This window comes from Artemia sp. Qi Xiang Cuo, chromosome 21 (assembly GCF_049724085.1).
Source record: "Artemia sp. Qi Xiang Cuo chromosome 21, ASM4972408v1, whole genome shotgun sequence".
NCBI classification, from domain to species: domain Eukaryota; kingdom Metazoa; phylum Arthropoda; class Branchiopoda; order Anostraca; family Artemiidae; genus Artemia; species Artemia sp. Qi Xiang Cuo.
The window spans coordinates 5,010,135-5,025,681 of record NC_142814.1 but is presented as its reverse complement, the minus strand read 5'-3'; the positions used below and the strand labels follow the sequence as shown (position 1 = coordinate 5,025,681).

Sequence of the window (15,547 nt, the reverse complement as noted above, 5' to 3'; positions counted from 1 at the left end):
GAGTAATGCTTAGATTGAATATGAAAATCAAGCAAAAACGAAAACAAATATTTTGCTATTGAAGTATATATGAAACTTAAAACGAACAGAAAATAAATAAACAATCAATGCAAACAAACATACAACAGATATTAATGTAAATGAACAAATAAATCTTAAAACGAGTGAAACTTAAATTGAATATGCATATCAAGATTGAAACAAACCAAAATCACTACAAACAAGAGTTTGGGTATCGCCTCCTTCTCTCACTGTAAAAGTCTAAGACCTACTGCGTCATTGGCGATTTACTGAAAACTAATTTTATTACAAATCTATTCTTCTGTCCTTAATATTGAAAATAAACATTAAAATTATAGTAAAATTTTGAACTGATGAGCTTTCAGCAATTAATCTCATTATACATCAAATATTCAGTTTAATTTGTTAGTTCTTTCTAAAGTTGTTCAAAACGAATATAGTTTCACTACAAACAAGAATTTGGATACTGCCTCCTTCCTGAACTGTAAATAAAACCAAAAGCCTGCTGCGTCATTGGCGCTTCACTGAAAACGAATTATATTACAAAGATTTTATTTTCCAGTTCTTTCAGCATTGAAAACAAAAATAAAGTTAGAGTGAAATAAATTATTGAACTGATGGATCTTCCAACAACTAATATCATTATAATCAATTTGACGTTGTTTATACTTTCCAAGACTGTTCAGGACGCATATAGTTTTCAGTAAAGCGCCAATGACGCAGTAGGTACGCGGTGATAACTTTCAATTTCTAATCAATTAAGCCCTCTCTGAAGTTTATATGAGTATCTAGAACAATTCAAATAAATATGATATTGCCCCACACGCAATATGATACAACATACACACAGTAAGTTAATACTGCCCTACACACCGATATACACAAAGGGTTTTAGCTCAGTATGAGTTCTTTGATGATACGATAGCGTGGATCTTCGGCGGAATGTTTTTTCACATATATCACACTCGAAGGGTTTTTCACCGGTATGAATTCTTTGATGATTCGATAGCGTGGATCTTCGGCGGAATGTTTTTCCACATATATCACACACGAAGGGTTTTTCTCCGGTATGAATTCTTTGATGATGGAATAAATTGGTATTTGAAGCAAAAAGTTTTTTACATATATCACACTCAAAAAGTTTTTCTCCAGTATGACTTCTTTGATGACGGTGTAATTCTGAAATAATAGCAAAACATTTTCCGCATATATTACATTTGAAAAGCTTTTCTCTAATATGAGTTTTTTGATGATATGATAAATTAGAACTTGACGTAAAACACTTCTTACATATATCACATTCGAAGGGTTTTTCTCCAGTGTGTGTATTTTTATGATCAGATAAACATGTAATTGAAGCAAAACGTTTCTTGCATATATTACATTCAAAACGTTTTTCTCCAGTATGAGTTCTTTGATGATTCGATAGGGTGGATTTTTGACGGAATGTTTTTCCACATATATCACATTCAAAAGGTTTTTCTCCGGTATGAATTCTATGATGATGAGACAAATTAGTATTTGAAGCAAAAAGTTTATTACATATGTTACATTCGAAAGGTTTTTCTCCAGTATGACTTCTTTGATGACGGTGCAATTCTGAACTAATAGCAAAACATTTCCCACATATATCACATTTGAAAAGTTTTTCTCTAATATGAGTTTTTTGATGATACGATAAATTAGAACTTGACGTAAAACATTGCTTACATACATCACATTCGAAGAGTTTTTCTCCCGTATGAGTATTTTGATGATCAGAAAAACATGTACTTGAAGCAAAACGTTTCTTACACATATTACATTCGAAACGTTTTTCTCCAGTATGAGTTCTTTGATGATTCGATAGGGTAGATCTTTGGCGGAATGTTCTCTCACATATATTACATTCGAAAGGTTTTTCTCCGGTATGAATTCTTTGATGTTCAGATAAGTTGGTACTTGAAGCAAAAAATTTGTTACATATATTACACTCGAAAAGTTTTTCTCCAGTATGACTTCTTTGATGACGGTGTAAATCTGAACTAATAGCGAAACGTTTCCTGCATAGATCACATTTGAAATTTTTTTCTTTAGCATGAGTTTTTTGATGTTGAGACAATTTGGTACTTAAATTAAAACATTTCTTGCATATATCGCATTCAAAAGGGTTTTCTCCAATATTAGAAACCACCTGTTTTGCCACATCATTCCCAGCAAATACATAAATGTGATTTGCCATCTCATGTTGACAAGGCGAATTCATTTCTAGCCCACATCTTTGTTTGCTGTTGATACTATTATCATACAACGTTGCAACAAGAAGAGCTAAAATGATATAAAACTTAGGCAAAATCAATCAGCAAGCTTATTTTTTTTTTTTTTTTAGCTATTTTTGTATTTTTTTTTTTTTACAGAATTCAACTTTTAACATTAATAACCTTACACAGATACTATAAATTTAATTCAAATGATATATAACTCGGTTATTAATTTATAATATCCAATTTGAGGCATTCTTTTTATATAAAACTAAAACAAGATAAAACTTAGTCAAAATAAATCAGCAAGTCTTATATTTTTTAGCCATTTTCTTAATTTTTTTTTCACAATTCAACTTTTAACATTAATAACCTTACACAGCTATTATAATTCAAATAACACATACCTCGGTTCTTAATTTACAAAATTCAATTTCATGCATTCTTCTTATTACAATTTGTATTCTTTATACAGTAGTTTAAAATCCCTAAGATTGAAGTTGTCATTTACACAAACGTTGGTTGCTCTAAAAATAATCACTGTATTAATTTTAGATATTTTTTTATACTATATAGTATTGTAAGTAATTCTGTACTATTTCCAAAGTCTAAGAGGATAGGTGTTCCTATGAGACTTCCTCCCTATTTTTACCACCAGAAATGTGGGTGCTTATTTGTTTTGTGAATAATCAAGGTGTTTCCCGTGATGAAAATACTAATAGCATAACCTATATTAGATGCCAGGAAAAAGACACATCAAGTCCAAAAGAACAACATAAAACCTGCTATACATTTGTTATGCAGTTCATAAAAATTAACATAGTTAAAAAAAATCCAAGTCTTCCAAATCCAAGGGCTGTAAATGGCCAAAAAGACTTTTAGAAAATTCATTTAAAAAGAAAAACCCAAATGAGGTTAAGCTACTGGTGATGGCAACCAAACATAATCTATCGGAATCCAGGGCATACTGTCCACGTCAAACTCCATTTACAACTTTATAAGACGCAACATTTTATAAAAAACACTGTTTTCATTTGATTCTAAAGCACTTTTGAACCTATGAGGCTGACTGAACCCCATGTTAATTTTTCACTTCGAAGGCAACACTGTTGCATTAAATCCGGCAAAATTAGAACGTTTTTAGAAAAGAATGATGAGACTACAGAGTGGTAGATTAGCATATTATCAAGGCAAATTATTTTTGTTGCGTATAGTTAAATTCAAGGGTAAATATAATTAGTAGACTTACAAAACTAGAGGCTATTCAATCCATCTTAGATTATCCTCTTTTCAACCATAAAACACTCCGGCGTTCAATATCAGAGCTAAATATATGCTTAAGTAAGAAATTTTTAAGAACACAATGGAGATGGAAAGGGTAGTCTCAACATAAAATAAAAAAAATAAAGGTAATTACAAAAAAAGATGGGAAAAGGAGTGTGAGAAGAGTTGAGGGGGTCAAATTCACTCTCAGAAAGAGAATTCTTTTCACGGTTAACTAAGACCTTTTGTTTACTAGAACTGTTAGACTAGTATTGCCGAAACAATAGGAACTCTTTGTCAAACTTAACCTTGCAACACAAGCAAAAGAATATGTATCATCTTTTTAAAATTGTGAAAAGGTTTTAATAAGTTCCAAGAGTTAGAAGAACTCAACATAAAATCAAGCTTGTCATTATTTCAAGTGGTTCAAATGGGGTACAAAATTTTATTCTATTTCTTTGGAGATGCAACTAATGCACTCAGATGCAACAAACACTTATCTATCACTTCCTCACCGAAATTTCAAAGGAAGCACAAAATACACCTTTTCATTTTAGACGCGCAAAAATAAAGAAGATGATAAAGCATACCTTCGTCTCCGTCAATATTAGACTCAAGCTTAAGAGGGTCATTACTAGGTTGAAACTCTGCAGATATTCCACAAGAAACAGTAAAAAAATTGGCTTCGTCTTCCATTAATAACATAGGATGTATATTTCCAGAAATATCTTTATCATTATTTGTATGTTCAGCTTCTACAAAAATTAGAGTAAAAATAAAATAAAAAGGCAACAAAATAAGTCTGTTACTTACAAAACATTTAAAATGTCAAAAAGAATTTATAAGGTATTACATGGATTAATAAAGTTGAATTGATCCTCCCGGCATTTAATGACCTCGCAAATATATAAAAAAGAATAAGAGTAGTGTTCGAAAATAAAAATTTAATTAGACAATATTGCAAAAATAATGGCGAATTATCGTAAGTTCTGTTTAAGTTTCTTCATAACTGTTGAACCAAAACGTACAACCCAGTAAAGAGCAAACCATAGCCTATAGTAACAAAAAGCTGAAGTTCCATTTTGAAAAAAAAAAAAAAAAAAAACAAACAACTGCCGAGTCAACATTTTGGCATTTTTATGGTTTTCAACAGCAAACCATAGCCTATAGTAAAAAAAAGCTTAAGTTCCATTTTGAAAAAAAAAAAAAAAAAAAAAAAAACAACAAACAACTGCCGAGTCAACATTTTGGCATTTCAGGCTGAGGCTGACTCACTACTGTGACTATTTTATCCGAGGTTTTCACATGCTCATACTAAAACCCGAGAGAATATCATTTTAGCCTGTCCATCACTATTAAGTTTTTTTTTACATGCATAGCGTCCCATTGATATCTAAGTGTCTGAAAACCTTAAACCAAACGTTTATATGTTCCTGTCTTGATTGGTCCCCCAACCAACCCTTCCAAAGGATGAAAACTCCAATAAACGTTATGAGAAAACTGCCAAATGACAAAAAAATAGTCTCAAAGACTTATCTTTCCACTGAAACAATCAATTTTATGACAAGCCAACTGCTAATAAGCCAAAATGAAAATAAATGCTTTTATTATTAGGCTCATTAGATTCAGATCCACCAGATCACCAAGTCAGAATAATGATTTTACTGCTGAGGAAGGTCGGAACCTTCTCTACAAATTGGAAAATTGACTTCAACAATTTTAAACCTATCTTAAAAATGAAGTACATCAAGTTTCAACAAATGCAATTCTGGATTTGGTAGAGGTAAATCTCAGCTAGACAATGACATCTAACAGCCGTCTTTAGATACAACATTAAAATTGTAAAAGAGCAGTAAAAAATGTACTAAAATCTTCAAACTCTTAACCAAACGCTTCTATTCCGTCTTGAGCTACCCCTCTCCCAAAAGCCTCATTTAGTGTCACGTGAACGATATTTAGAAGAATCTGTCAAGAAAAAAACAATCATTGACAGCGCAATAGTACTGTCTTTAGTACTGACAGCGCAAATACAACGAAGTGAATAATTATAGCTTTAAGGGAATGATGAGAGGGATAATCAATTGACTAAAATGCAATATATGAACGCTACTGCTACTACTATTACCACTACCACTAAATATAAAACTTTATTGGGACAGCTAACAAGACTAAGAGAAGATGAACTAAATCAAAACACACTATGTACAAACAGGTTGTCAAGACGATGCATCAGCAATATCTTAGGAAGAGCTTAGAGCAATAAGTCGAAATTTTCAGGGCATAACGAGGGGGATGTTCAGCTGACTAATAGGCAATATGTACATACTACTACTGCGACGACTACTATTACAAAAGGCTAACCGTACGAAGGTGACAATAATAGGGAATAATGGAAAAGAATTTGTATTAAACCAAAACGCATCATGCGCATTTAGGTTGACAAAGGGGCATATCATTAATATCTTAGGAACATATTGAAATATCAAATTGAAACTTACAAGGCATGTTATGGGGGTAAAAAAGACCTAAACGAAATATTTGCATGCTACTGCTACTACTACTACTGTTGTTACTGCTTATACTACTGCTTCTTTTACCAAAGCTAAGGATATTAAGAAGTGAATTTCAGGGAATAATAAGAGAATGTTAAACTAAATCAAAATAAACTATTTTCATGCAGGTTGTCAAATGGACGAATCAGTAATGGCCAGAGTATTAAGTTGAATATTTCAGTGTATGTTTAAAAGCAGAAACAAAAGGCGCTAGGTGCATACGGCAACTAATGCTACAACTACGATTATTACTAATACTGAAGCAAAAGGTATTAAGGTGAAGCCTTCAGGAAATGCATTGGGGGTTGTTAAACCATATCAAAACACACTATGTGCAGTGCATGTAAGTTGTAAAAAGGGTTAGAGCATGAACTTGAAACTTTCAAGGTACGTTGAGGGCGATGTTGAGCTAACCAAAAGGCCCTAAGTGTAAATTACTACTACGGCTACTACTTCTTTTACGATTACCGCTAATACTGAAGTTGATGGTATTAAGGTGAAACTATCAGGGAATGTTGAGGAGGGTGGTGAGTTAAATCAAAATACATTATAAATGCAGGGTGTTATACATGGTGTCGAAAACGCATATAAGCAAAATCATAGAGAGAGTCAGTTTAGAGGAGCAGCTTAAAGTATTAAGGCTACTAAGCCTAAAGGTGTTAAAACGATGCGGACAGCTGGTATTGATGACATACCCGTTATCCTAAATGGTAGTCAAGTCGAGGAAGTTCAGTCGTTTAAATATCTTGGCTCAATGATAAATACAGCGGGGGAATCATCCGAGGAGATCCGGAATCACATATCCTTAGCATGGAACGTCTTACTGCAGCTAAAGGCCTCGCTATGGAAGCGTAGCGAAATCTCTACGCACAAAGCTCCGAGTTGACGAAGCCATGGTACTCTATGTTCTTCTCTATGGGTGTTAAACTTGGTTACTGAAAGCAGCGGAAGCGTCAAACTTGGACGTATTCCATCAAAAATACCTGCGATATATACTAGGCATTCACCTCTCAGACAGAGTCTCGAACGAAGAGACCAGGAGAAGACGTGGGGATCACCCACTTGTCTCTGATGTTATGGCTTGCGACAGTCAAGACTGACCTGGAGCCTACTGGGTGTTTTCCAACATTTGGGCGACGCTGGGATCGTCACTGGCTCGAAAATGTGCAGCCTGCCACCCTCGAGCGAAATCTCTGGAAAGAAACATCTCATCGTCTGCTGGGCACCACTATGAACCTAGATGCGGCTTGAACTTGCAACAAGTAAAAGTAAGTAAGTAAGTAAGCCTAAAGATAAGAGAGGTGAAAATTATATACGATATTGAGGGGGAACTTGAATTAAATTAAAACACACTATATGCGAAAATGGTTGTTAAAAGGCCGTACCCGCAACATTTTAGGAGTGCATTTGACTATTACGTAGAAACGTACTGTGCATGTTGTTTGGGGATGTTAAACGAAAAGGTAATATTTGCATGCTCTTAATGCTACTTTCATCTCTAGTACTCCTACCGTTACTACCAAAGCCAAGGGTATGAAGGTAAAACTCTCAGGGAATATTCAGAGGGATATTAAACCAAGATTAAAACACACTGTGCATGCCGGTTGTCAAAAGGGCGTATTAAATAATTTCTGAGACCACACTGGCTAATCATGGCGAAAACGAAAAAATAGTAAAGAAGAGAAAAACGAAGAATATACGAGCCAGTGAAAGAAAGTGGGTGATAAGAAAGTCTTTACTGTTTTGCCTTATTTTCCCGAATTAAGAGACAAACTGTAAATAATTCTAAAAAACATAACTTAAATGTCACCTTAAAAAATTCTAATAAAATTCAGAGCTATTTTAACAACGGCAAAGATAAAACGAGCCCCATTTTGGGCTGTGTGTTTATAGGGTTCCCTGTTCTTGCGACTGTTTCTATGTTAGAACAGCGCGCCAGCAACTGGGGGAGAGGTTGTTGGAACTGGACCTCAATCAACAAAGCTATGGAGCTACGCTAAAGGCCTGAGGTTTTTGATTCCGCCTTGGGTCAACATGTGTATGAGACTCCAAACCATTTCATTTTATTTGACAACACCTCCATTATTGCCCCCGTTACAGGTCTCATGCAAGTTTTTAGGGAGACAGTTGAGATACTCTCAATAGAGACACTGGAGAAATCTACTAAGCCTCGTTTATACTGAATTAATTAATTCTGATCGTTTTTACTATTTACTAAATCAACAAAGTCATGTTTTGTAACCTAATCTGTGATGGTGTCTTACCTGGCAAGCGTTTAGCTTTTAAAATGCTCTGTATAAATTAAAAATTGAATTAGCATTCACTATTATATTTTTATTCAGTTACCCTTTCGCCGTTACCTGGAAAGGGTCGTCAATATTTTAGTTGTGTTTTGTTTTAAAGTTTTATTTTTTTTTATATTATCCTTGGATTTTTATTAGTAATTTTTATTTTATTATCGTGTACTGAGGACGGTCAGGCGGAGGTCTTGATCAAAATATTTGTATTATTGTCTACACTTTTCACCGGCTCTTATAATTCTCGTTTTCCCCTTCTTTACTATTTTTTCGTTTTGAAAAGGGCGTATCGGTAGTGTCCCAGGGATGTTCTAGGGTATTCAGTTGAAACTTTCAGGGCAAGTAAGGGGGGGGGGGTGAACAACAACAAGGCTCTATGTGCCTACTACTACTTCTACTACCATTACTACTAGAGCTGGTACTAAACTACTACTACTGCAAGTACTACTACTACTATAGAGAATACTTTGATAGAGTTAATTTTAAGCTAGAAAATGACAATGATCTACCTTCTTTAAGTTAAAAATTTAAAATTTTAAGAAAGCAGACAAACAATTTACTAAAAATTCCAAACCCTTAAGCGGACGCTTTTATTCCGTCTTCCTCTTGTCGCATAAACGAGCTTTAGAAAAATCTTCTAAGCGAAAAACAATTATTGGCAGCAAAAGAAAACTGCCTAAGCAAAGAACGATGTGAGGAGTCGCAACGTTCAGGGAATAATGAGGGGGATAATCAATTGACTAAAAATGCAATACTAGTAAAACTACAGCTTCTATTGGAGCCACTACTTAGACTAAGGGGTATCAAGGGGAAAATTTCAGAGAATTTTGAGGGAGAAACTGATCTAAACCAAAACACATTATGTACAAAAAAGTTGCCATAATGGTGTATCAGCATATCTTAGGCACGACTTATAGTAATAAGTTAAAAATTTTCAGGGCATCATGAGAGGGATGTTCATCTGACCAAAAGGCGACATGTGCATGCTACTACTGCTACTACTAATACAGCGACAATTACTAATACTAGAGGCTAACTTTATGAGGCTGAAAATAATAGTGAGTATTGAGGAGAGCTTTGAATTATATGAAAAAAAACTTTGCTAATTCAAAGCAATTTGTGTGTTTAAACCTATCACCCTTCTGTTCCAGATGTGTGTCGATTGCAGTATGGTTCCCAGCTCTTTTCCGGCTGGATCACCTGAGTAGACCCATTAGACTTGTTCAAGGCCTTCGACAAAGATCTGTATAAGCCCTATCCTGTTTATTACCCTAACATCCAAAATAACGAAAAATATAGCTGGAAGATTCAGAATCAATTTATGTGACCTCAACCTGCTTTCGTATGATGACGATCAGCTGATGTTAAGCTATAATCTTACTTCTCAACAAGAAAATACTGCACGCCTGATGACTCACTGTGAATGTATTGGTCTGAGAGTCAATACACTTAAGACGCAGTTCTTGGAGTTTGTCCCTCGGCAAGCAAGCGGTAAAACAGATACAGTGAAACAATGCTAAAACAGATGATACAATGTCTTTGGAACAAAATGGAGAGTTAAGTTTTATTTTTCGGAGAAAGTAGTGGCGAATGCGTATCCAGATTTTCAAAAGGGCGTGTATTACTAAAAACTGTTTAAATATTTTGTCCAAAATATGAATAGTAAGCCAAGATCTTTCTTTATTAGTACATAGAAAACACTATGTCAATTAAAAACAAACAGAAGTTAATTAGAAAAAAGTGTTCCACAACAGATATTTTTCAAAGAAAAGTAACGAGCTACATTAAACAAGAGACGAGCAGAAATTAAGTGAGATAGTTTTTTTAAGCGTAAAACCATTATTATTATATAGTACATTTAAAAGAGCCTAAAAAGATGCATTGAGCAGAAAAAATGGGGGGGGGGGGATATCAGGAATCTGAGTTCGTTATTTTTAATACTAGGGTTAAGCAGCCTATTGGGGAAGATTTTTTTTTTGCAATTATATGTAAATAGCATTTTGATTTACTAGGCAAGTAGTTATGTGACCTTTTGGATGACCACACGCCTTCAGAGGTTGTTCCCAAACTTGAAACTGTCGTATTTTATTTATTTACTTGTATAAGATAAAAATAAAATTTGATCTTGATGATATGTTCATGAATTCGTCAAATTACGCGAAGGTTTATCAAGTTACACGAAGGTAATAAAAACGCACGGTTAGTAAGACATTAGTTTGAGGGATTTCTTCGTAAAAGAGTTTTTTAATTGATAATAATTAAGTTGTATAGCTTGTTTCATCTATTTTTCAAGTAAAAGTAGTAGAAATAAGTGGGAAATTGTAATGACTGTCCTAGTTTTCGAGCAAAAGCACCAAATCGGCAAAGCCATTGCCACCACGTTGCCACCAGGGTTGCAACCACGGCCAGTTCCTAAAATGCAACAACTCCCCAAATTTGCTACACAGCGATTTTAGGTGCTATAGCCAAAAAAATTGCGCATGGTCTGTTTAAACTAAGATTAGTTTTTTAGGTCAATTTTTTGCTTTTTTAATGTAAAGGAATAAAAAAGTTTCCTGAGCAAATCAGAGCTCGAATGGGAATGCGTTTGTGCGCACAGACACATCCCGTATTTAAATTTATTTAGATTATTGCCACACATAAAGAATGTTCTGGCCATATTTTGATGTAAGACACATAATGTAATTGCATTTTATATGTCTATATTTTCAATTCAATCATATAAGTAAAAAAATGCTACATTCAATGTAGCACATGCTACACATGATGAAATTGTGCTAAAATAGCACTTTCGTGCTATAGGTGGCAACCCTGTATGCCACCAATAATACCAATTACCTTGCTTAACAGCAGTGATGCCAAAGAGGTTGTGTTTTTCCATGTTTCCCCAATTAAGTCAAATACACAGTCAGTCTCTCTTCATTGATGCAGGCAATTAAACATCTCAAGAATCTAAATAATTAATGGTGTACCATATCATCCCTTCAGCATGGGAAGACAGAGCGCAAAACCTAGAAAATTGGTAGATGATACAAGCATGAAAAACATAGATCCCAACATTCAAGACCAATGTATCAATATTTCTATTTTTATAGTGATCAACTGCATTAAAAATAGGGCTATTGAAAGGGCTATTGTTGTGATAAAAAAGAGCTGTTAAAAGCTATTACTTTTTAAAGAGGGTTTTAACTAGGGATATTACTTTTTAAAGAACTTTAAGACTTTAGCGGAATGGGCAAGGATTGAGAAAAGGGCAGCTCCCCTCGTGTACGGAACAATTTCTGTTCCTAACAATTTGAAACTTGGCTGAGATCCAAGTTGCCATTCTTAGGTCCGGTTTGAGCCCAAACACATAAACATTTTCAATATTTAAAACCCTTAAGCCCCTGGATTCGGCCTTGACTGAGTATGATAATTATCGATGTCAACAACAGGAAAAAACTACGTCAATAGTGACGATATCGTTGATGTCATGGTGATGATAATGTCACATGGCAAGAACGGCGATGGCGATACCTTCTGAAAGCGCAAATGGAGTTGTGATTTCAGGTACCAGGTTTGAAGCGTGTTTGACAAAAATCGTTCTCAGGTTCTCCGTGTATAACCCAGCAAAACTCTAAAGCATTTTCATCTGACGAGTTCCAACCGTGTGGACACAAATTCTTGAAAATTGTAACGCGCCAGAATAACACGGTTGAACACAGGTACTGAAAAGGCTCAAACCTATGTTGAATACTGCGCTTAAAACGATAATCTGCACAACCGTGTTCTATTTCGCTTTAGACGTCTAATGGGGGGGGGGGTTTAACAAAAACAAATTGTTCTTATATCTTCTGATGTTTCCTAATACGTAAATTCCAATTAATTAATTCAATGGGAAAATTTAGACAAGCTCTTAGCTGACGGTTCGCATGTGGCTTGCCGGACTGGAGGCGGAACTTCTAGAGTAGAGAGCTTAAACTAGCAGTACAAATAGGGAGCTTATCTTAACCGCCAGACTGAGTTGAAATCAGACTGAAAAGTTTCAGTTTCCCTTGGGAGTGATTGGAGCCACAAGGACTAACAAGCTTGAGAAATATTAACATAGAGAGAATAAAATAAGAAAGTAATGCATTTATTGTTACTCACATAATTGTCGCAGAGCTTCAGTTATATCGACACACTTGCAATACAAGACACTAATACAAATTTGTCATCTGGAGCGAAGCAACGCAAAAGTTAATGCACTGATAAAAAGTTTTCTCAAAAGTTTATTTTGAATAGACTGCAAATAATCTCACATAACACAAATCATAAGAAATTCATAGTAGTCTCTCCTAGGTTAGACTTAGACAAGACTGAAATAAGACTGGGATGAGACTCCAAAATAAGACTGACTCCAAATTGCTAAGTTCTAGCTATCTACTTTTCCCAATTTCGCCAGGGGTTACGTCCGGGCGTTACCAACAAGTATATTTTACAGATTCTATTGGTTCTATTATATGGCCTATATTTCTATTGGGTAGTGATGAACCAATGAGCTACATGTGTTTAATTAAGATTTATTATTTTTAAGACATCACTTTGGAATTCTTCAGAACAAACAAAGTTATACACCGTATCTTTTTGCTTCTAAGGTGTCACTTATTTCCTGAAAGGCTGATGATTTATTTTTGAGAAAATTCTGAAAGAATAATAGGATTTAATTACATTGAGATGTTTATTTTGATATTTTCAGAACGAGTAACGTTTTACACTGTAGCTTTTTGCTAATGAGGATAATAAATCTTAAAGGACAATAGGATTTAATAACATTGAGATGTTTATTCTGATATTTTCAGGTTTTATTTTGGGTGGTTTTACTTTTACTTGGGTAACTTTAGTTGGAAAATTTTGAGTTTTTTTTAAAATTGATCCCATTACATATCATCCTTCCCATTCTTAACGATGTCCTCATCGTTGTGTTATCCTACTCCTTCTACTCTTTTAAATTGTTATCATTTTTTAAAAGAATTTAACTTGGTACTTATTACTTGAATTAACTCAGCTTAGGCAAAACAAAATTTCATATTCCCGATTGCTCTATTAGATTATATATATATAACAACATTATTTTAAAGTTCATCACCTACTCACTCTATTTGGCGAAAGGGCCAAAGAGTTTTTATTGACAAACACATTAGGTTATATGATTACATAATAATTATAATTTCCTTCACCTAACACTAAGATTACTTTCACCTGATACGTTTATCTTATCACTGAAAATGGTACATATTTGCCTTTTCTAAAACTTGATTATACTTCCACTTGACGCTATAATGATACGATTATATTATTATTCCTCCATTTAATAATAAAAGTTCTGCAACTGATATGCCAATACCTCTACGTGGTTTCAACTAAATAAATTCTGCTTTTGTAATTGTTTTATTACTTAACATGGTATATGTTTGCTACTTCTAATTTTAGTTTATACTTTCACCTTACACTATATTTGTCTGATAAGTATCTGAATTCATAAACACCTAAGTACATCTAAATTTTTAACATACTAAAATTAAAATAATTTGAAAGAAAAAGTTTGACACATTCATGGACTTTTAGTTCATTTATTGATTGCAATACTGAGCTTATGTATTTTATACTTATTTTTATTTGTTTTATGAAAAGTTTCTCTCTGTTCACTAAAGTTATAAGCTAGATACATAAGACTTCACACTTTCTTCATCATTCTACGTGTCTATATTACTCACATACGTTATCACTTAATTTTTGGCTTCCGTTGAACTAATTATTGTGTCGGCTAATTGTTTATGGTTTGTCTTCATGATGTTTCATCTTTTTGGCACGTGTTGCTTGGGATAAGCGTTTACATTGTTCATAAGTATGACTGTTGCACAAAATTGTCTGTGCATGGTTTTTCCTGTCAAATACGATGGGTTGATGTCACAGGGCTGTTGAAATGCCTATTAGGTACATAACCCTTGGGGAATTGATTATATGAAATGGGTATCTTGATCGCTGGGCCGGGTATCTCTTCTTGGCACTTTTTATCCTCGGGAAAAATCTAATGCACGTACAGTCTGTGTTTCCCGTAAATTTTTCACATTCAGTCCTTCTTGTATTGTATACTAGGTACATAACTCTTGGGGAATTGATTACATGAAATGGGTATCTTGATCGCTGGGCTGGGTATCTCTTCTTGAACACTTTTATCCTCGGGAAAATCTACTACTCGTACAGTCTGTGTTTCCCGTAAATTGTTTACGTTCAGTCCATCTTTCATTTGGACTTCGGGCTGTGTTACGACACTTAACGTTATCTATGTCAGGATCAAAACTTGATCTAAGGGCCTTGGCTCGACGCATTGTCTTTGATTCCCGGTTAAATGATACACAATCATTCTGGGCTTAATATGGAGATTGAAAAAATAATAACTGGTTGGTTCTCTTCTCTGAACACTTCATTTTGGGAAAAATCTTAGCAAGTACAGTTTATATTTCCCATTAAATTGATCATGTTTGGTTATTCTTCTCATGGAGGATGGTTTGGTTTTGCGACATCTAATAATGATTGGATAGAGTCAAAACTTAAAATTTTGATCTTGGTTAACACATTGTCTCTGATATGGGGCTTAAGATATATAGTCTTTGAGGGATTGACTCTAGGGTTATTCTTGGTGCTCCAAACATTAAATCTTAAGGACCTTGCCGTCTAAGGATAGTTATTTGACGGGTACTTATGCAGTTTTACGACATGACTGGTCGATATTGTTTGGAATCGTGTTACCTGGTACTAGGTTTGGGTGACTTGGATTGTTATCAGGATATTGTCTTCAGGTATTTCCTTGGTGAGTACTTATCGGTGGCTGACGAATGATAAAAGTAGATACTACTGGGTTGTATCCGTGTTGCATGCTGGTACACCAATAATTAATCTGCACTAATTACTCTGATTCTTAAAATATAAATACCTGGGCAGAATCATATGCTCTTTATAGTTACACAGGTTAAAACACATAGAGCAATAATACTCAATTTATATAACATTATACGGGGACTATTGTTTTAAATAATAGTCGTGAATAGTCGTACTAATAATTTTAGTTTTATATGGATACGGTTAAATTCAAAGACAAGACGAGTAAAAACCATCTTCATGCTTTTACATGCATATTGCAATAATACTAGTT

The 15,547-nt window shown here is 34.2% G+C and overlaps 1 protein-coding gene across 1 annotated transcript; it reads right to left on the bottom strand.

Moving 5' to 3' along the window:
* Positions 1-671: 671 nt before the first annotated feature.
* LOC148939178 (uncharacterized) lies at positions 672-14,164 on the bottom strand. Its single transcript, XM_089106642.1, has 4 exons — positions 14,109-14,164; positions 11,212-11,384; positions 4,115-4,279; positions 672-2,328 (listed from the first exon to the last, which is right to left on the bottom strand). Exons 2-4 carry the CDS (start codon positions 11,252-11,254, stop codon positions 887-889), a joined length of 1,650 nt encoding a protein of 549 aa, XP_088962768.1. The 5' UTR covers positions 11,255-11,384; positions 14,109-14,164; the 3' UTR covers positions 672-886.
* Between the last annotated feature and the right edge of the window lie 1,383 nt (positions 14,165-15,547).